Raw genomic sequence first — 20,355 nt, forward strand, 5'->3', positions numbered from 1 at the left:
AAAACTGGGATTCAAGGCGGCTTACATATACACTGCAAGAATAATACAGTTTGGCACCACTTTAATTGCTATGTCTCAAGACTATGGAACGGTGGGAGTTGTAGTTTCACAAGGGTTTTTGCCCCGTCGTTTGGTAGGTACTCACAGCGACGAAGGTAAGTTGGGGATCCTGTGTAGTCACAGTCAGGAAGGACACCACATTGGAGTTCACCACAAAGAGAGACTTCCGGCTTGGTTCCGCCGCAGAGACGCTCACGTTGAACAGCAGGTTGATGATCTGGAAGGGATACAGAGAATTTGTCAAGACGCCTGCAAGATAGGGAAGAGAATGGTGCAACTCTCTATCTCTCTGTCTGTCTATTTATCTCAGGAGTTCTCAACCTTTCTAATGCCGTGACCCCTTAATACAGTTCCTCATATGTTGTGGTGACCCCCAACCATAACATTATTTTTGTTGCTACTTCATAACTGGAATTTTGCTACTATTATATGTAAATATCTGATATGCAGGATGTATTTTCACAAATTATAATAATAATAATAATAATAATAATAATAATAATAACAACAAATACCCAATACTCCCACATTTGAATACTGGTGAGGTTGGCTGGGGATTGATTTTGTCATTTGGGAGTTGTAGTTGCTGGGATTGATAGTTCCCCTACAATCAGAGAGCAGTCTGAACTAGGGCTGGGCGGTTTCGTTCGTTAATTTCGTAATTCGTTATTGATTCGTATTTAAATTAGCTTACGATCCGATATTGAGCCATGCAGGAGCAACTAGAAATCGAAACGAATTTTTCAATTTATTTCGTAATTGTTTCGTAATTGTTTCGAAATCGTTTCGTTATTATTTCCGTATGTCTGGTGCAAGTTTTAGGGTTGTTGTTTGTTTTATCAGTGATAAAAAATAAATTATCACACCAACAATCAACAACAGAGGGAGAGGGAAGCTGGGAAGCTTCAGAAGTTCCCCCTGTCCCATTTGGAGGGGTTTTTTTTTTGCATATTGCGCAATCGCGTCTGCCATTAACGAATCGATTCGTAATTGTTTCGTAATTTACGAAATTTTGTATATTTCGAACTTTTTTAAAGAAAAATTTCGGAATTCTTTTAAAAAACGAAACGCAAAAACCCCCTAAAAACGAATCGAGTTTAGAAACAATTTTTTCCGTGGTTGCCCAGCCCTAGTCTGAACTCCACCAACAATGGAATCAAATCAAACTTGGCACAGAGAACTCCCATAACCAACAGAAAATACCAGAAGGGCTTGGTGGACATTGACCTTGAGTTTTGGAGTTGTGGTTCACTTGCATCCAAAAAAAAAAACAAATGATGGATCTGGATCAAATGTGGCACCAATACTCAATATGCCCAAATGTGAACACTGGTGGAGTTTGGGGAAAATAGACCTTGACATTTGGGAGTTGTAGTTGCTGGCCAAATTGGGCCAAATGTCCCACACAGAACTCCCATGACCAACAGAAAATACCAGAAGGGCTTGGTGGACATTGACCTTGAGTTTTGGAGTTGTGGTTCACTTGCATCCAAAAAAAACCCAATGATGGATCTGGATCAAATATGCCCAAATGTGAACACTGGTGGAGTTTGGGGAAAATAGACCTTGACATTTGGGAGTTGTAGTTGCTGACCAAATTGGGCCAAACTTTGCACACAGAACCCCCATGACCAACAGAAAATACTGTGCTTGCTGATGGTCTTTGGCGACCCCTCTGACACCCCCTCATGACCCCCCCAGGGGTCCCGACCCCCAGGTTGCGAAACGCTATCTAGTGTAGATGCTTGTTGGGTCGGCACAAGATGAAATCAACTGGATGGTGATCGAGAACAAGAGCAACACATTCTGCAGGCAGGGTTCATGCAAACATCACAATGGATACACTGCCATCACATCCGCTATCATAGGAGACCCCATAGAGGCCCCAAGGGCCACCCAGTCCAACCCCATTCTACCAGGCAGGAAGGCACCATCAAAGCGCCCCCAACAGATGGCCATCCTGACTCTGTCAAACACTCAGACTTCATATCCTACTGTCAAATGGTTCTAACCATTGGGAAGTTCTTCCTAATGTTTAAGTGGTATCTCTTAAGTGGACTCCATGGCATAGCCTTCAGAGCAGCAGAAAACAAACTGGACGAGGATGTTCCTTGACTTAGACCAGGCACTGTCCAACTTTGGCCCTCCTTCCAGGTGTTTTGGAATGCAACTCCCACAATTCCTAAGCGTCCAAAACACCTGGAGGGAGGGCCAAAGTTGACCCAGATGTGGCCTCGAATTGCGTTGGCCTGTTTAGCTGCTGCGTCACACTGCAGACATGTTCAGCAACAAGAATCCCTTTCGCAGAGACTGTTTCCAAGCCAAGTGTCGCCCACCCTATTGCATTTGTGCCTTGTCCAAGTGTAGTGTAGCGGAGTGCAGGGAGCACACAACCCCCCTGTTGCGCCAACTCCACTGGCTACCAATCTGCTACCGGGCTGAATTCAAAGTGCTGGCGTTGGCCTTTAAAGCCCTAAATGGTTCGGGCCCAAGCTACCTATCTGACCGCATCTCTGCCTATGAACCCACCAGGACTTTGAGATCTTCCGGGGAGGCCCTGCTCTCGATCCCGCCTGCTTCTCAAGCTCGACTGCCGGGGACGAGAGATAGGGCCTTCTCGGTGGTGGCTCCTCGGCTGTGGAACGCCCTTCCTACGGACATTAGATTAGCACCATCTCTACTGGTATTCCGCAAAAAAGTGAAGACCTGGCTGTTTGAGCAGGCGTTCCAATAATGAGTGCAATGATTGGTTAATGAACACTGGAATGGAACAATGGATGTCGAATCTGGATTGTGTTTTTGATGACGAGACGACAGTGAATGGGTATTGTAGTCACTGTTTATCAATTGTGTAATGTGTTAGGTTGTTAACTGTTTCTATACTGTATTGTCGAAGGCTTTCATGGCCGGAATCACTCAGTTCTTGTGGGTTTTTTCGGGCTATATGGCCATGTTCTAGAGGCATTTCTCCTGACGTTTCGCCTGCATCTATTTCTGTTTCTATACTGTAGCACTGAATTTTTGCTGTTCGTAGTGTCGCCAAGGTGCATCCCTCCCATTAACACCGACGTCGATGGCGCCCAGATCCCAAATCCCTCTGGCTATCTCCCAGTCCAGTCTCTCGGGATTTGTCGGGAGAAAACAAGCTTGCAAAAACCCAAACAACACTCAGAATGTTTCACGTTCTTTTTCCCGACAGCCGTGGCGTGAGCTCATGAATAAACACAGCACAACCCTTGTGGGGTCAGCGGTGGGATCCTGCGCCACGAGAGGCTTCTATTTTTATCCCGGAGCCTTTTTCCAGAAGGCATTGTTTCTGCCTCCCAGAATGGCGGCAGACCTTCTTCGGCCTCCCTTGAGCATGTTGCTCTGCTTATAGAAAGCGGCTTCCAGTAATTCTTCTCCGGCTGCAGACGGACCGGCTTGCCCAGCCGTGCCTCCCTCCCCGGTCCGGAGCCACTCGTCTGCATGACGTCAGGCGCCGGCTCCGGGAAACCTCCCCGGCGCACACAAACATACACAACCCTTGCTACTTTCTTGTGCATTGACAGGGAGCGCACAGCTATAGGATGGGGACACTTGGCTGGAACACAGTCCACACAAAAGGGACCTCGGAGTGTTGTCGAAGGCCTTCATAATAATAATAACAATAACAATAACAACAACAATAATAATAATAATAATCTATATAAATAAAAACGTAATGTTCGTTTGTGGGATTAACAGAACTCAAAAACCAGTGGGCCAATTGACACCAAATTTGGACACAAGACACCCAACAACCCAATGGATGTCCTTCACTCATACAAACACAACAAAACGCAGCAGAAGAGACTTTAAAAGGCCCCAAAAAGCTAAATGATGGAAAGGTAAATGACAATACAGAAAAAAGGGAAGAAAGAGGGAGGGAAGGGGAGAGAAGAAAGAAAGAAAGAAAGAAAGAAAGAAAGAAAGAAAGAAGAATGGAAGCAGAGATGGAAGGAAGGAAGGAAGGAAGGAAGGAAGGAAGGGAAGGGCTCTGCTCTCTGTCCCACCAGTCTCACAAGTGTGGCTGGTGGGGACGAGGGACAGGGCCTTCTCGGTGGTGGCCCCTCGGCTCTGGAACTCTCTCCCACTGGAGATCAGAACCACCCCTTCTACCTTGAAGTTTAGGAAACAGGTGAAGACTTGGTTATGGAGACAGGCATTTGACGAGTGAGTCAATACCCTGATATGGAAGGATGTTGATGAATAACGATTTTAGTCTTGACGACTGACCATTGTAGTTATTGATTGTAATTGCTGTTTCAATGTTTTAATGTAATATGAATTTGATGTTTTATTGATTGTCTGTGATTTTATTGTTGGAAACCAGCCTGAGTCCCTCAACAGAGGTGAGAAGGCCAGTATATAAAACTTTTAAATAAATAAATAAATAAATAAAGGAAAGAGGTAGAGAAGGAAGAAAGGAGAGAAAGGGGGAGGGAAAGAAAAGGAGGAAGGAAGGAAGGAGAGAAGGAAAGAAAAAAGGGAAAGAAGGAAGGAAAGAGGGAGTGAAGGAAGGGGAGAAGATGTAGAGAAAGAGGGAGGGAAGGAAAGAAGGAAAGAGAAGGAAGAAAAGAGAGACAGCAGAAGAGAAAGAAAAAGGGGGAAGAAAGGAAAGAGATAGAGAAGGAAGGAAGAAGAGAAGGAAAGATGAGAAGGAAGGAAGGAATAAGGGAGTGTAGGAAGGAGGGAGGGAAAGAAGGAAAGAAAGAGGGAAGGTTGGCCACAACAAAGTGTGGCGGGTACAGCTAGTAGTAATAATAATAATAATAATAATAATAATAATAATAATAATACTTTATTTATACCATCTCCTCAAGGGACTCAGTGTGGCTTACATGAGGCCAAGCCCACAATACATCAATAAACAAAGGCAATAACAAAAACAATCAATGCAATGCGATTAATATAAATCACATAAACACAAAATAAACAATCAACAGTGACACACAAGCATGGCCAGAATCACTGGGTTGCCGTGAGTATTTTTGGGCTGTACGGCCATGTTCCAGCAGCATTTGCATATCTGTGTGTGTGTGTGTGTGTGTGTGTGTATATATATATATATAGCGCTTTTATGTTAAGTAGCTTTGAGTCTCCTTTGGAAGAGATAAAGTGAGGTATAGGCAATAATAATAATAATAATAATAATGATGATAATGATAATAATGTGGGACTTTCAAATCCAGACTGACAAAAGTTTTGGAACACAATACACCAGACATCATGATTGTGGAAAAGAAAAAAAAAATGGATTATTGATGTCGCCATTACAGGTGACAGTCGTATTTAAGAAAAACAACAGGAGAAACTCAGCCGCTATCAAGACCTCAAAATCGAACGGCAAAGGCGCTGATTGAATAAACCAGTCCAAGTGGTCCCAGTGGTCATTGGCGCACTGGGTGCCGTGCCAAAAGATCTCAGCTGGCATTTGGAAACAATAAACATGGACAAAATCCCGATCAACTGCAAAAGGCCACCTGACTTGGATCTGCACGCATCATTCGGAAATACATCACAGAGTCCTAGACGCTTGGGAAGGGTTCGAATTGTGATGTTGTGATACAAAATCCAGCAGAGAGGACATCTGTACATGTGGTTTTGTGCATGCATTTTTTTTGGCTTTTTAAGTCTCTTCTGCTGTGTTTTCCAGTGTTTTTAGGGGTGATGGACACTCGTTGGCCTGAGAGGTGTCTTGTGTCTAAATTTGGTGTCAATTCGTCCAGTGGTCTTTGAGTTATGTTAATCCTACAAACGAACAATATGTTTTTATATATATAGATATATATATATACACACAGTAAAATAGGGACTCTAAAGGCACACCAAATGGTGCAAATGGAAGCGACAGGCAATGCAGTGGCAGCTTGACAAGGAAGAAAGGGGTGCTGGTCAGTCATCCACTCTGCTCACCTGCTGACCGCTGTACCTCAGGAAGAGGACATGGACGTCCAGGCTGGGATCTGTAGGGCCACGACTCCTGCAGCCACTCGCTGCCTGGCTGGTAGTGTAGAACACATTGACACCGTCCTCCGCCGTGAGCGGCTCCAGGTCGCACACGGGAAGCTCCACCGGGCCTAGGAGAGGAAAGGAGCACCGGTCAGTGGTCTGGAACCGGCAACAGATCTGGGAACCTTCTCACCTTGGAATATAACCTGCCTATATCAGCATGCATAGATCAGCTTGTGTGTCCTCCTGGATTCATCACTGAGCAGGCAGCTAAAACTCGTGCGCCAGCTGCGCCCATGCCTTCAGAAACCGGATTTGGCCACAGGGATCCACGCACTTGTTCCATCTCAAATAGACTAATGCAACATGCTCTTATGAGGGACTGCTTTCCCATCTCTACTCTGGAGTGTTACAGGTTGCTCACTTTTTTCTAAAGTCAGTATTGTCCAACTTGTGGCCCTCCAAGCATTTGAGATTTTAGCTCCCAGAATCCTTTACCATTGGACAAGCTGCCTAGGGTTTCTGGGAATCAAAGTCCCAGACATCTGGAGGACCACAAGTTTGTGGGCTGTTGTAGGTTTTTTCGGGCTATATGGACATGCTCTAGAGGCATTTTCTCCTGGCGTTTCGTCTGCATCTATGACAATCATCCTCAGAGGTAGTGAGGTAGAGGTAGAGACCTCACAACCTCTGAGGATGCTTGCCATAGATGCAGGCGAAACGTCAGGAGAAAATGCCTCTAGAACATGGCCATATAGCCGAAAAAACCTACAACAACCCAGTGATTCCGGCCATGAAAGCCTTCGATGACCACAAGTTTGATCCCTCTGTCTTAAGTGGTTCAGCAATGAGAGAAGGACACATGCTTCATACAAAATGAAATCTTTCTTTCTCTGTTTGCAAATATATTTCAAAGGACTCTGCCCTGAACCAGGAACCAGAATGGCAAATGCTGGCCCTATATAACCACCTACAAAACGAACACATTCTCTGGTACATTGCATAAGAAAGGCCAGTGCTGCATCCCTTCCGTTGGACCACCAGTGAGTGTTTTGTAAATATAGCACAGGTGGCTGGCCTGCTTCTAGGCAACTGCACCTATGATCTCTGGAGTGTCTCCATGTGCAAGAAGCAAACGTGCCATGCTGAGCCTCCTTTAAAACAAAACCAAATGTCCTCTCCGCAGTCACATGCGCGAAATGGGCTTCGCATCCAGTTTGGGGACTTCCTAATCGAATCACATGATGCTTTGGAGAAACACCCAAAAGGAGGAAGCGGCCTTTCTCAAAAGAGGAAATCGGAAAACTCGGTCCCTCACTGTGACTTAAGCTAATTGCAGCCTGGAATGCTGAAGGGTTTTTAAGAGCAGGAAGAGGGGCATAAATTGCACTGAAAGCAACAATAATACCATTCAGGGCTCATCTACACTGACCCTTTAGATCGATTCGGAATCGGAACCAGTTAGGTGCAAACAGGTGTCACAGTACGGATGATCAGACTGCCATTTTTGGAAGAGGTTCAAGGCCAGACATTGTGGGGCCAGAGTGAAGAGATGGGGGGCCAGAAGACAGTTCCACCTTGTTTCCGGTGCTATGCTAATAATATAATATAATATAATATAATATAATATAATATAATATAATATAATATAACGGCGCTCCATGCAGTCATGCCGGCCACATGACCTAGCAGTTCAAAAACATGCAAATGTGAGTAGATCAATAGGTACCGCTCCGGCGGGAAGGTAACGGCGCTCCATGCACTCATGCTGGCCACATGACCATGGAGGTGTCTACGGACAATGCTGGCTCTTCGGCTTAGAAATGGAGATGAGGACCACACCCCAGAGTCAGACATGACTGGACTTAATGTCAGGGGACTACCTTTACCTTTACCTTAATATAATATCATATCATAATATAATAAATTGTGGCAAGTTCTGGGTGGTAAGGGCATACCAAAACACCTTGTCTCTCTCCTGAGAAATCTGTATAAGGAACAGTCAGAACTGACCACGGAACAATTTATTTATTTTGCGTATTTCTACCCCGCCCTTCTCAACCCCTGAGGGGGGACTCAGGGCGGCTTACAAAAGGCACAATTCAATGCCAACAACAAACAATAAGATAAAACATGTATCAATAGCAATTATAAACAATTAAAACAAGCAAGTTATATATCACAATCAATAAGACCAATCTAATGTTCAACGTTCGCCAGCTCAGACAACAACAGGCTGGTTCAAGATTGGGAAAGGCGTACGGCAGGGTTGTATCCTCTCACCCAACCTTTTTAACTTGTATGCAGAACACATCATGCGAGGATGTGCGGGGCTGGATGTATGCAAAGCTGGGGTGAAAATGGCTGGAAGAAACATTAACAACCTCAGGTATGCAGATGACACCACTCTGATGGCCGAAAGCGAGGAGGAGCTGAGGAGCCTTCTAACCAAGGTGAAAGAAGAAAGCGCAAAAGCCGGGTTGCAGCTAAATGTCAAAAAACCAAGATTATGGCAACAAGAATGATTGACAACTGGGAAATAGAGGGAGAAAACGTGGAGGCCGTGACAGGGTTTGTATTTCTAAGTGCAAAGATGACTGCAGACGCAGAGTGCAGCCAGGAAATCAGGAGATGCTTCCTTCTTGGGAGGAGAGCAATGACCAATCTTGATAAAATAGTGAAGAGTAGAGATATCACACTGGCAATGAAGATCTGCATAGTCAAAGCCATGGTATTCCCTGTAGTCACCTACGGATGTGAGAGCTGGACCATAATAGGGAAGGCTGAGCGAAGGAAGAGAGATGCTTTTGAACTGTGGTGTTGGAGGAAAGTGCTGAGAGTGCCTTGGACTGCGAGAAGATCCAACCAGTCCATCCTCCAGGAAATAAAGCCCGACTGCTCACTGGAGGGAAGGAGAGTAGAGGCCAAGAGGAAGTCCTTTGGTCACATCATGAGAAGAAAGGAAAACAGAGAAGGGAATGATGCTGCGGAAAGTGGAAGGCAAAAGGAAGAGGGGCCGACCAAGGGCAAGATGGATGGATGGCATCATTGAAATGACTAGATTGACCTTGAAGGAGCTGGGGGTGGTGACGGCCGACAGGGAGCTCTGGCATGGATTGGTCCATGAGGGTACCAAGAGTCGGAAATGACTGAACGAATGAACAACAAATACAATGTAATGTAATGTAATGTAATATATTGCATATACATATATTTATAATATTATAATGTAATACAACATACTACTAATAATGAAATGATATTATAATTATATATTTTATATTACATGTAGTATTACTAATAATATTACAGATCTGTTCATATCCAGCATTTATTTTTAAAGTTTTAACTACTACGTCTGGCCCGGCCATAGGTTTTTAAATCATTGTGTGTTTTGTCTATGTGTGAGTTATATTTATTGTATTGTTTATTTTGCTTATTGCTTGTTGTTTTTATTGATGTGTTGTTGGGCTTGGCCCCATGTAAGCTGCTCCGAGTCCCTTGGGGAGATGGTGGTATCAAGTATTATTATTATTATTATTATTATTATTATTATTATTATATAAAGGTATAGTACAATATAGTAATATATAATACTAACATTGTACAATGCTAATAATATAATATATTGTATGTATATATATCTCGTAAGCCGCTCTGAATCCCCTTCGGGGTGAGAAGGGTGGCATAGAAATGTCGTAGATAAATAAATCAATAATTCTTTCATATTTTGGGGTTTTGTTTGCATTACAAATAAGATGCATGCACACGGCACATATCTTATTTGTAGTGCAAAGATCCAAAAACCACGAAAGAGCCATACGATGCCCTGTTTCCTTGAATGTAATGCTCACCTTCTGTGGCTAAAGGACCCTGCCAAAATAGGGTTTGAATTAGATTCGCATCATATAGTCGTTTCCCAAAAGGTTATGCTTTTCAAAGGACTATGATAATCCAAAAGGTTATGGCATATTTTCTCAAAAGTTCTGAATCTGCCTGGAGCGGGAAATGGCCAGAGGGGTCTTCCACAAAGAGTGTGCTTATGGGACACCGAGGAGGACACATTGAGGACGGGGACACGGGTCAAGGCGGGATGTGTCGGGCCCTTCATTCGCTCGAGGTCAGCGCTCAGGCCACTCGGGTGACGCCGTGTCCTCGGCCCACCCATTGTCCGGCGTTTCCTCCGGGCCTTATCTGGGCCGCGCAGCCTGCGTCACGGGGAAGAAAAGGCCGCCAAGCGAAGCCTCAGGACCGGCCGGCAGACAAGCGTTATCTGTTTATGTTGTTTCCGAGACTCTCCTCTGTGTCTCTTTCTTTCTCGAGATTAAATCAGACTGGCGGCGATGGCGACAAAACCACTTCGGAGACCATTGCCAAGGCGAAAGGCACCAGTCGCCTGCGTCTCGGGGAGATTATAAACTTGTAAAGGCCTATCGCTCTGTAAACGTCACAGAAATTGAGAAGAGACCCCAAAGGCCATGCAGTCCAACCCTTCTTTCTTTCTCCCAAGCAGGAATACACAATCAAAGCCCTCCTGACAGATGACCATATGCTTGGAAACCGCCAGAAAAGGAAGAAGACCCCATGGCAAACTTCATCCCACCAGGTGTTTTGGGCTACAACTCCCACCATTCCTAACAGCCGGTAGGCTGTTAGGAATGGTGGGAGTTGTAGTCCAAAATACCTGGAGGGATGAAGTTTGCCCATGCCTGCTCAGGAAAAACATTTTTAATAATCTAGAGCCGTGGACCTTATTTTAGGCCCCATGGCCCACTAGTGTGTTGTGGCCTACAGTTTGGGAACTACTGCCTTAGAGGGATCTTTGGCTTTTAAAATCTAATACTAAGTGAGTGACAAAAAATCCCATCAGCCCTTCATTGTTGCATATGTGTTTGCTATATTCCCTGTTAATTTTGGTTATGCACGAATATATATCTACATACACACACACACACTAGCCGCCCCCTGCCATGCATTGCTGTGGCCCAGTCTGTGTATATGTGTTTTGTGTGTATATATTTGTGTATATGTGTGTTTGTGTATATATATATGTGTTATTGCGCATGTGTTGTAATGTAATTTTTGGGGTTTTTTTGGCTTTTTAAGTCCCCTTTGCTGTGTTTTTCAGTGTTTTTATGAGTGATGGTCACTTGTCGGCCTGAAAGGTGTCTGGGGCCAAATTTGGTGTCCATTCATTCAGTGGTTTTTGAGTTATGTTAATTCCACAAACGAACATATACATATATTGTCGAAGGCTTTCATGGCCGGAATCACTGGGTTGTTGTAGGTTTTTTCGGGCAATATGGCCATGTTCTAGAGCAATGCTTCGCAACCTTGGGTCCCCAGATGTTTTTGGCCTTCAACTCCCAGAAATCCTAACAGCTGGTAAACTGGCTGTGATTTCTGGGAATTGAAGGCCAAAAACATCTGGGGATCCCAGGTTGAGAAGCACTGTTCTAGAGGCATTCTCTCCTGACGTTTCGCCTGCATCTATGAGGATGCTTGCCATAGATGCAGGCGAAACGTCAGGAAAGAATGCCTCTAGAACATGGCCATATAGCCCGAAAAAAACTACAACAACCCAGAACATACACACACAGGCTGTCCCCTGCCACACGTTGCTGTGGCCCAGTCTGTGTATATGTGTTTTGTGTGTTTATATGTCTGTGTATATATATATTTGTGTATATATGTATATATGTGTGTTTGGGTATATATATATGGCTTTGTGCATGCGTTGTAATGTATTTTTGGGGGTTTATTTGCTTTTTAAGTCCCTTCCGCTGTGCTTCCCAATGCTTTTATGAGTGATGGTCACTCGTTGGCCTGATTGTTGTCTTGTGTCCAAATTTGGTGTCAATTCGTCCAGTGGTTTTTGAGTTATGTTCATCCCACAAACGAACATTACCTTTTTATTTATATAGACTAGCCGTCCCCTGCCACACGTTGCTGTGGCCCAGTCTGTGTATATGTGTTTTGTGTGTTTATATGTGTGTGTATATATATTTGTGTATATATGTATATATGTGTGTTTGGGAATATATATATATATGGTTTTGTGCATGCGTTGTAATGTAATTTTTGGGGTTTATTTGCTTTTTAAGTCCATTCCGCTGTGTTTTCCAGTGTTTTTATGAGAGATGGTCACTCGTTGGCCTGATAGGTGTCTCGTGTCCAAATTTGGTGTCAATTCGTCCAGTGGTTTTTGAGTTATGTTAATCCCACAAATGAACATTACACACACACACATATGTATATATAACCATATTTATTTATTTACCATATTTATATACCACCTTTCTCAGCCCGAAGAGTACAAACAACCCATTGCACAAATAAAACAAAACAAGCAACAAGCAAAAAGGGCCAGGAAGGAAAAGAGAAAACCAGCAGATGCCTTTTTCGGGGCTCTTATTGAAGTTGCTAATGGCATGGTATGTTGCTTTATGTAATGTGGATGGAAAACAGGAGAGTAGTAAACCTGACCTATCCTTTCCTCCATACCTTGGAACAGTAACTTTGGAAAGGATTTTTTAACAGTAAACTCTTAAGTAAAAAAAGGTTGAGAAGAGTAACTTTTGCACATGTTTCACTTATTCCGTGCTAGATTATATGATAATCATGTAATCCATTTCAATGCAGTTAAACTGCATTATATGAACCTACACTCATTGTAAAAATACTATTATTATTATTATTATTATTATTATTATTATTATTATTATTATTATTATATTTACCTAATAAATCCCAGCCTCGAGATGCAAGGAGAGGTAGGTAATAAATATATTATTATTGGGATAGAGGCGGGGTTGAGAGCAGGGCCTCCCCAGAAGATCTTAAACTCCGAGGTGGGACGTAGAGGGAGATTCGTTCAGACAGAAACACTGGGCTGGAACCGTATAGGGTTTTGTAGGTCAAAACCAGCACTTTGAATTGTGCTCAGAATTGGATCGGCAGCCAGTGGAGCTGACACAACAGGGGGGTGGTATGCTCCCTGTATGACTCTCCGATGAGCAATCTGGCTGCCTCTCGCTAGACTAGTTGGAGTTTCCGAGCAGTCTTCAAAGGCAACCCCACGTAGAGTGCGTTGCAGTAATCCAACTGGGATGTAACAAGAGCGTGGACCACCGTGGCCAGATCCGACTTCCCAAGGAACGGGCGCAGCTGGCGCACAAGTTTTAATTGTGCAAAAGCTCTCCCGGCCACCGCCGAGACCTGGGGTTCCAGGCTCGGCGATGAGTTCAGGATCACTCCCAAGCTGCGAACCTGCGTCTTCAGGGGGAGTGGAACCCCGTCCACCACAGGCTGTAACCCTATGCCCTGTTCGGTCTTACGACTGACCAGTAGGACCTCTGTCTTGTCTGGATTCAATTTCAATTTGTTAGCTCTCATCCAGTCCGACACAGCAGCTAGACACCCATTCAAGGTCTGGGCAGCCTCCTTGGTGACAGGTGAGAAGGAGTGACAGATCTGGACATCATCTGCGTAGAGATAACATCTCATTCCGAAACTCCGAATTATCTCCCCCAGCAGCTTCATGTAGATGTTAAATAACATCGGGGACAGAATTGAACCCTGTGGGACTCCACACAACAACGGTTGTGGGGCCAAACAGGTGTCACCCAGTAACACATTATTATTATTATTACCCAATGCATCTCATCCCTGAGCTGCAAGGAGAGGCAGGTAATAAATGTATTACATTACTGTGTTGTCAAAGGCTTTCAGGGCTGGAATCACTTGGGAGGTGTTAGCTGGCCCAACAAAGGATCTCCCCAGACAGCAACAAGCCAGGCCTTGAAAGTACAAGGCCATTAAATGGTAATAAAGGTGGCAAATTGCAACATTCACATGTGCCTCAAGCAGACAAGAGTTCTTTCTTCCACCCTGGACTTTCCACGGATATATAAACCGAATTTTCCTAGTTTCCAACAGACCTCCCAAACTCTGAGGATGGCTAGCATAGATGTAGGCGAAACATCAGGAGATAATGCTTCTGGAACGTGGCCAGACAGCCCAGAAAACTCACAGCAACCTATTATATTATTGTTATTGTTATTATTATTATATTTACCCAATAAATCTCCCTTAGGGAGATAGAGTGGAATACAAGTATAGTGTTGTTTGTTGTTGTTGTTGTTATTCCATAATGCAGTTCAGGCTGGAACTACGCTGCTATATCATCTAGGATCTGATTCCAGATTATCTGATTTGAACTGGATTATGTGGTCTACCTGATTCGAGATCAGATCTTGGGATGTCAGGCAATGTAGATCCACCCCGAGTCTACACTGCCACGCAATGCAGTTCAATGTAGTTGAATCTGCATTATATGGCAATGTAGATGGGGCTTGAGCCCCCATCTGCACTGTAGAATTAAGGCAGCTTGGTGCCACTTGTTGTGGACAACAAAAAGCCTACGATAAAAGAACGGAAACCATGGGTAGGCACACAATTATTATTATTATTATTATTGATATTGTTATCACAAAATTAATAATGCAAAGTTATCTGGTCTACGTGGATGGGGCCTTAACAACCCCCCATTAAGGTAGTCCAGCATTTCCTCTTCGTGGGAGGGAAATATTTGGAATTCCTCCCGGCTCCAGATTCACAAGAGAATTTGGCCTCTTTCTGGGAAGAAGCTTCCAAGCAAAGTCAAGATAGGCTTTTCTCCTCCGGAATGACAAAGGAGGCTCCGGCCCCTTCTATGCTGCCATAGGATCCAGGCCAAAGCAGATCATCTGGAATTTATATGGCAATGTAGAAGCCTCCATACACACACACACACACACACACACACACACATATATATATATACATCCAAATTCACACATACAACAGATAGGTTAAGCAGCTATGATAAATAGATCAAAGTAGATCATCTGGATTTTATATGGCATTTTATATGGATTTTATATGGCCTCGAGTGCAATCTACACTGACCATATAATCCAGTATATGAATGCAGATTATCTGATTTGGACTGGATTATATGTGTCTGAACTGCCATATAATCCAGTTCAAATCAGAGAATTTGGGTTTTATATGGCAGCGTAGAAGGGTCCTCAAAGGCAAATGTAAAGGTTTCGCCCTGGCATTAAGTCCAGTCGTGTCCGACTCTGGAGGTTGGTGCTCCATGACTGCATACTGTTTTTATTGTTTATAATGAATGTTTTATTTGTTGTTTTAATTGTTATTATATTGCTTTGTTATATGTAGTGGCATCGAATTGCTGCCAAATGTAAGCCGTCCTGAGAAGGAAAAGGGTAGAAATACCCGAAATAAATAAATAAATAAATACCCGCCAGAGTATACCTATTGATCTACTCACATTTACATGTTTTCTAACTGCTAGGTTGGCAGGAGCTGGGGCTGACAGCGGAAGCTCACGACGCAACAAGTTCTTATACACACACACACACACACATATACATATATAATACACACACACATATACAAGCACACACATACAAACTTCTGAGGATGCCTCCAAGCAACAGCAGCCAGGCTACCTCTATACCAGGCATGGGCAAACTTGGACCCTCCAGGTTTGTTAGGAATTGTGGGAGTTAAAGTCCAAAAGACTTGAGAGCTTATGACTGCTCTATACAGACACCCTCCCTGATTGACTTTGAAAAACTTCATGGCTGCTCTATATAGATACCCTCCCTGGTTGACTTTGAAAAACTTCACGGCTGCTCTATACAGATACTCTCCCTGATTGACTTTGAAAAACTTAATGGCTTCTCTATACAGACACCCTCCCTGATTGACTTTGAAAAACTTCATGGCTGCTCTATACAGATACTCTCCCTGATTGACTTTGAAAAACTTCACGGCTGCTCTATACAGACACCCTCCCTGATTGACTTTGAAAAACTTCATGGCTACTCAATGCTAACCAAGCTTGCTAATTGCAACATTCACCCTTGCTTCATGCAGACAAGGGTCTTTCTCCCACCCTGGATATTATCCCACAAGTCATATACACCCCACTCGCTTCACGTCTAACAGACCCTCTGAGGATGCCATGAGCCACAGATGCAGGTGAAAACGCCAGGAGAGAATGCATCTGGAACATAGTGGCCACACAATCTGGAAACCTCTCAGCAACCCAGTGATTCTGGCCACGAAAGCCTTCCACAAGAGATGGGTCACTCCGGCTTCCATTCCCGCTAAGCTTGGTCTGCCCAAGGTGACACTTACTTGCCCAGGTGAGGATGGCCATGCTGGTGGCCAGCAGGAAGACCACTGGACCGGTCTCCATGCCGTCTGCGTGGCTTGCTTTAGCCCGTGTCCAGGGGCAGAAGTCCGAGGGCAACGCTCTCCGCCGGACAGTGGCCTTTCGGGGCTGGGCGCGGGGTGGACTGGAGGCTCACTGCGGCCCTTCTCCACTCCAGCCTTGGTCTGTTTTGGGGAGACCCGGAGAGCGGGCAACGAGGGGCAAGGCCAGGCGCAAAGAAGCTTCACACTTCTGCCGTGGCTGCCTGCGTCTGCTCTTGAGCGGCCTCTGCCCAGATGGGCTGGACTCCGTCCGGATGATGCATCGGAGGCAGGAAATCGACTCCCAACTTCAGAGGAAGGCCTGCCTGCCAAAACAGCAAGAGGAAATGCTGGGGAGTTTTTTCTATAAAGAGAGGAAACCTTCTTCGAAGGATGCAAACAACTCCGTCCCCATCCGCACTGCCAGGAAGCGCAGCACAGGCCGCCCTTGAGTTACGAACAAGGCAGTCGCTTCTGTCGGAAGTCGGAACAGGGGCATTCGCTCACAAGTGCCACTCCAGACAAATATGCATGTTGGATAGCAAAGGGAAGGGTCAACAGTTGGAGGAGGACACCACTCCACAACGGCTCTTTTGCTCCCTGGTTCTTAATGCCGATTCATTCTTCATTTCGTGCTGTGTGGATGCGCCTTCTGGGCTGATCCAGGCCATGCTTGCAAAACTCAGGTGTCAATCCAGCCATAGCTTATGAATGACCTTGAGATGCTCTTGAGTCTTTTTGGGGAAAAAGAGGAAGTGGGACATAGAATCCAAGAGTTGGAAGAGACCTCCTGGGCCATCATCCAGTCCAACCCCATTCTGCCAAGAAACAGAAAAATTGCTTTCAAAGCACCCCTGACAGATGGCCATCCAACCTCTGTTGAAAAGCCTCTAAAGAAGGAGCCTCCACCACACTCCGGGGCAGAGAGTTCCACGGCTCTCACAATCATGTTCACATGGAATCTCCTCTCTTGTAGTCTGAGACTAGTGTTCCACGTCCTAGTCTCCAGGGAAGCAGAAAACAAGCTTGCTCCCTCCTCCTCCCTGTGGCTTCCTCTCACATATTTATCCATGGCCCTCATCATGTCTCCTCTCAGCCTTCTCTTCTTCAGGCTAAACATGCCCAGCTCCTTAAGCCGCTCCTCATAGGGCTTGTTCTCCAGACCCTTGATCCTTTGAGTTGCCCTCCTCCGGACACATTCCAGCTTAGGGTCAATATCTCTCTTCAGTTGTGGTGCCCAGAATTGGGCACAATATTCCAGGTAAAGTGGTCTAACCAAAACGGAATAGAGCATGTGGAGCATTACTTTCCCTAGATCTAGACACTAGGCTCCTCTTGATGCAGGCCAACATCCCATTGGCCTTTTTTGCCGCCACGTCACATTCCTGGCTCATGTTCCCCTTCCTCCCCATGAGGACCCCAAGATCTTTTCCACATGTCCTCCTCTCGAGCCAGGCCTCATCGTCCCCCATTCTGTCTCTTGCATTTCGTTTTTCCTGCGAAAGTGGAGTATCTTGCATTTCCCCCTGTTGAACTTCATTGTGTTAGTCCTAGTCTCCAAGGAAGCAGTAAACAAGCTTGCTCCCTCCTCCTCCCTGTGGCTTCCTCTCACATATTTATCCATGGCCCTCATCATGTCTCCTCTCAGCCTTCTCTTCTTCAGGCTAAACATGCCCAGCTCCTTAAGCCGCTCCTCATAGGGCTTGTTCTCCAGACCCTTGATCCTTTGAGTTGCCCTCTTTCTCTTGACACATTCCAGCTTGTCAACATCTCCTTTCCTATGCATGGCTATCATCATATCTCCTCTCCGCCTTCTCTTCTTCAGGCTAAACATGCCCAGCTCCTTAAGCCGCTCCTCATAGGGCTTGTTCTCCAGACCCTTATTATAAATAAATTATTATTATTCAAAAATGACTTGGCAGTTTAGGAGAAATTAAAGTATAAACTTCTGAAGCAAGCACAAACTGTCCCAGTTGTTGTTTTGGGTGGACCATTCCTCCCCCCTCCCCCCCCCCCAATGGATGTGAGGCCTAGCCTAGGACCAAACCACCGCCCGGGAAGACATTCCCCATCATGGACAGAAGCGGAATGTGGGTCTCTTCTTACCTTATGGCTGAGAGAGTGTGCTATTCGAGGGCCTAGGCCGTGAGCCAGAGCAAGCCGGGCCCGCTGCCAAGGCCTCTCCAGCCCAGGTAGGCCCCAAGATGGCGGCCTGGCCTGAGGTGAAAAGACAGGCCTGAAGTGAAGTTTGCCCAGGGCCTCGCACCCCAAACCAGGCCCTTGGGAGATGTAGACTTCCAAGAGCGTGCCCCTCCTGAGGCCAAGAGAGGGGGGCCACCCCACGGCTTCCACTCGTTTGTGAGGCCGTGAGCCAGAGCAAGCCGGGCCCGCTGCCAAGGCCTCTCCAGCCCAGGTAGGCCCCAAGATGGCGGCCAGGCCTGAGGTGAAAAGACAGGCCTGAAGTGAAGTTTGCCCAGGGCCTCGCACCCCAAACCAGGCCCTTGGGAGATGTAGACTTCCAAGAGCGTGCCCCTCCTGAGGCCAAGAGAGGGGGGCGACCCCACGGCTTCCACTCGTTTGTGAGGCCGTGAGCCAGAGCAAGCCGGGCCCGCTGCCAAGGCCTCTCCAGCCCAGGTAGGCCCCAAGATGGCGGCCAGGCCTCAGGTGAAAAGACAGGCCTGAAGTGAAGTTTGCCCAGGGCCTCGCACCCCAAACCAGGCCCTTGGGAGATGTAGACTTCCAAGAGCGTGCCCCTCCTGAGGCCAAGAGAGGGGGGCCACCCCACGGCTTCCACTCGTTTGTGAGGCCGTGAGCCAGAGCAAGCCGGGCCCGCTGCCAAGGCCTCTCCAGCCCAGGTAGGCCCCAAGATGGCGGCCAGGCCTGAGGTGAAAAGACAGGCCTGAAGTGAAGTTTGCCCAGGGCCTCGCACCCCAAACCAGGCCCTTGGGAGATGTAGACTTCCAAGAGCGTGCCCCTCCTGAGGCCAAGAGAGGGGGGCCACCCCACGGCTTCCACTCGTTTGTGAGGCCGTGAGCCAGAGCAAGCCGGGCCCGCTGCCAAGGCCTCTCCAGCCCAGGTAGGCCCCAAGATGGCGGCCAGGCCTGAGGTGAAAAGACAGGCCTGAAGTGAAGTTTGCCCAGGGCCTCGCACCCCAAACCAGGCCCTTGGGAGATGTAGACTTCCAAGAGCGTGCCCCTCCTGAGGCCAAGAGAGGGGGGCGACCCCACGGCTTCCACTCGTTTGTGAGGCCGTGAGCCAGAGCAAGCCGGGCCCGCTGCCAAGGCCTCTCCAGCCCAGGTAGGCCCCAAGATGGCGGCCTGGCCTGAGGTGAAAAGACAGGCCTGAAGTGAAGTTTGCCCAGGGCCTCGCACCCCAAACCAGGCCCTTGGGAGATGTAGACTTCCAAGAGCGTGCCCCTCCTGAGGCCAAGAGAGGGGGGCCACCCCACGGCTTCCACTCGTTTGTGAGGCCGTGAGCCAGAGCAAGCCGGGCCCGCTGCCAAGGCCTCTCCAGCCCAGGTAGGCCCCAAGATGGCGGCCAGGCCTCAGGTGAAAAGACAGGCCTGAAGTGAAGTTTGTCCAGGGCCTCGCACCCCAAACCAGGCCCTTGGGAGATGTAGACTTCCAAGAGCGTGCCCCTCCTGAGGCCAAGAGAGGGGGGCGACCCCACGGCTTCCACTCGTTTGTGAGGCCGTGAGCCAGAGCAAGCCGGGCCCGCTGCCAAGGCCTCTCCAGCCCAGGTAGGCCCCAAGATGGCGGCCAGGCCTGAGGTGAAAAGACAGGCCTGAAGTGAAGTTTGCCCAGGGCCTCGCACCCCAAACCAGGCCCTTGGGAGATGTAGACTTCCAAGAGCGTGCCCCTCCTGAGGCCAAGAGAGGGGGGCGACCCCACGGCTTCCACTCGTTTGTGAGGCCGTGAGCCAGAGCAAGCCGGGCCCGCTGCCAAGGCCTCTCCAGCCCAGGTAGGCCCCAAGATGGCGGCCAGGCCTCAGGTGAAAAGACAGGCCTGAAGTGAAGTTTGCCCAGGGCCTCGCACCCCAAACCAGGCCCTTGGG

General features: G+C 46.8%; 1 protein-coding gene across 2 annotated transcripts in view; it reads right to left on the reverse strand.

Moving 5' to 3' along the window:
• ENG (endoglin) overlaps positions 1-16,608 on the reverse strand; it is a 49,189-nt gene extending 32,581 nt beyond the window's left edge. For both annotated transcript variants that reach the window (XM_060757576.2, XM_060757574.2), the window contains exons 1-3: positions 16,246-16,608; positions 5,998-6,161; positions 146-277 (exon numbers count right to left, since the gene is read on the reverse strand). In XM_060757576.2, the coding sequence (XP_060613559.2) occupies positions 146-277; positions 5,998-6,161; positions 16,246-16,306 (357 nt within the window). In that variant the 5' untranslated portion in view covers positions 16,307-16,608. The remainder of the gene's footprint in view (positions 1-145; positions 278-5,997; positions 6,162-16,245) is intronic.
• Positions 16,609-20,355: the final 3,747 nt, after the last annotated feature.

This window comes from Anolis sagrei, chromosome 11 (genome assembly GCF_037176765.1).
Source record: "Anolis sagrei isolate rAnoSag1 chromosome 11, rAnoSag1.mat, whole genome shotgun sequence".
Taxonomy (NCBI): Eukaryota; Metazoa; Chordata; class Lepidosauria; order Squamata; family Dactyloidae; genus Anolis; species Anolis sagrei.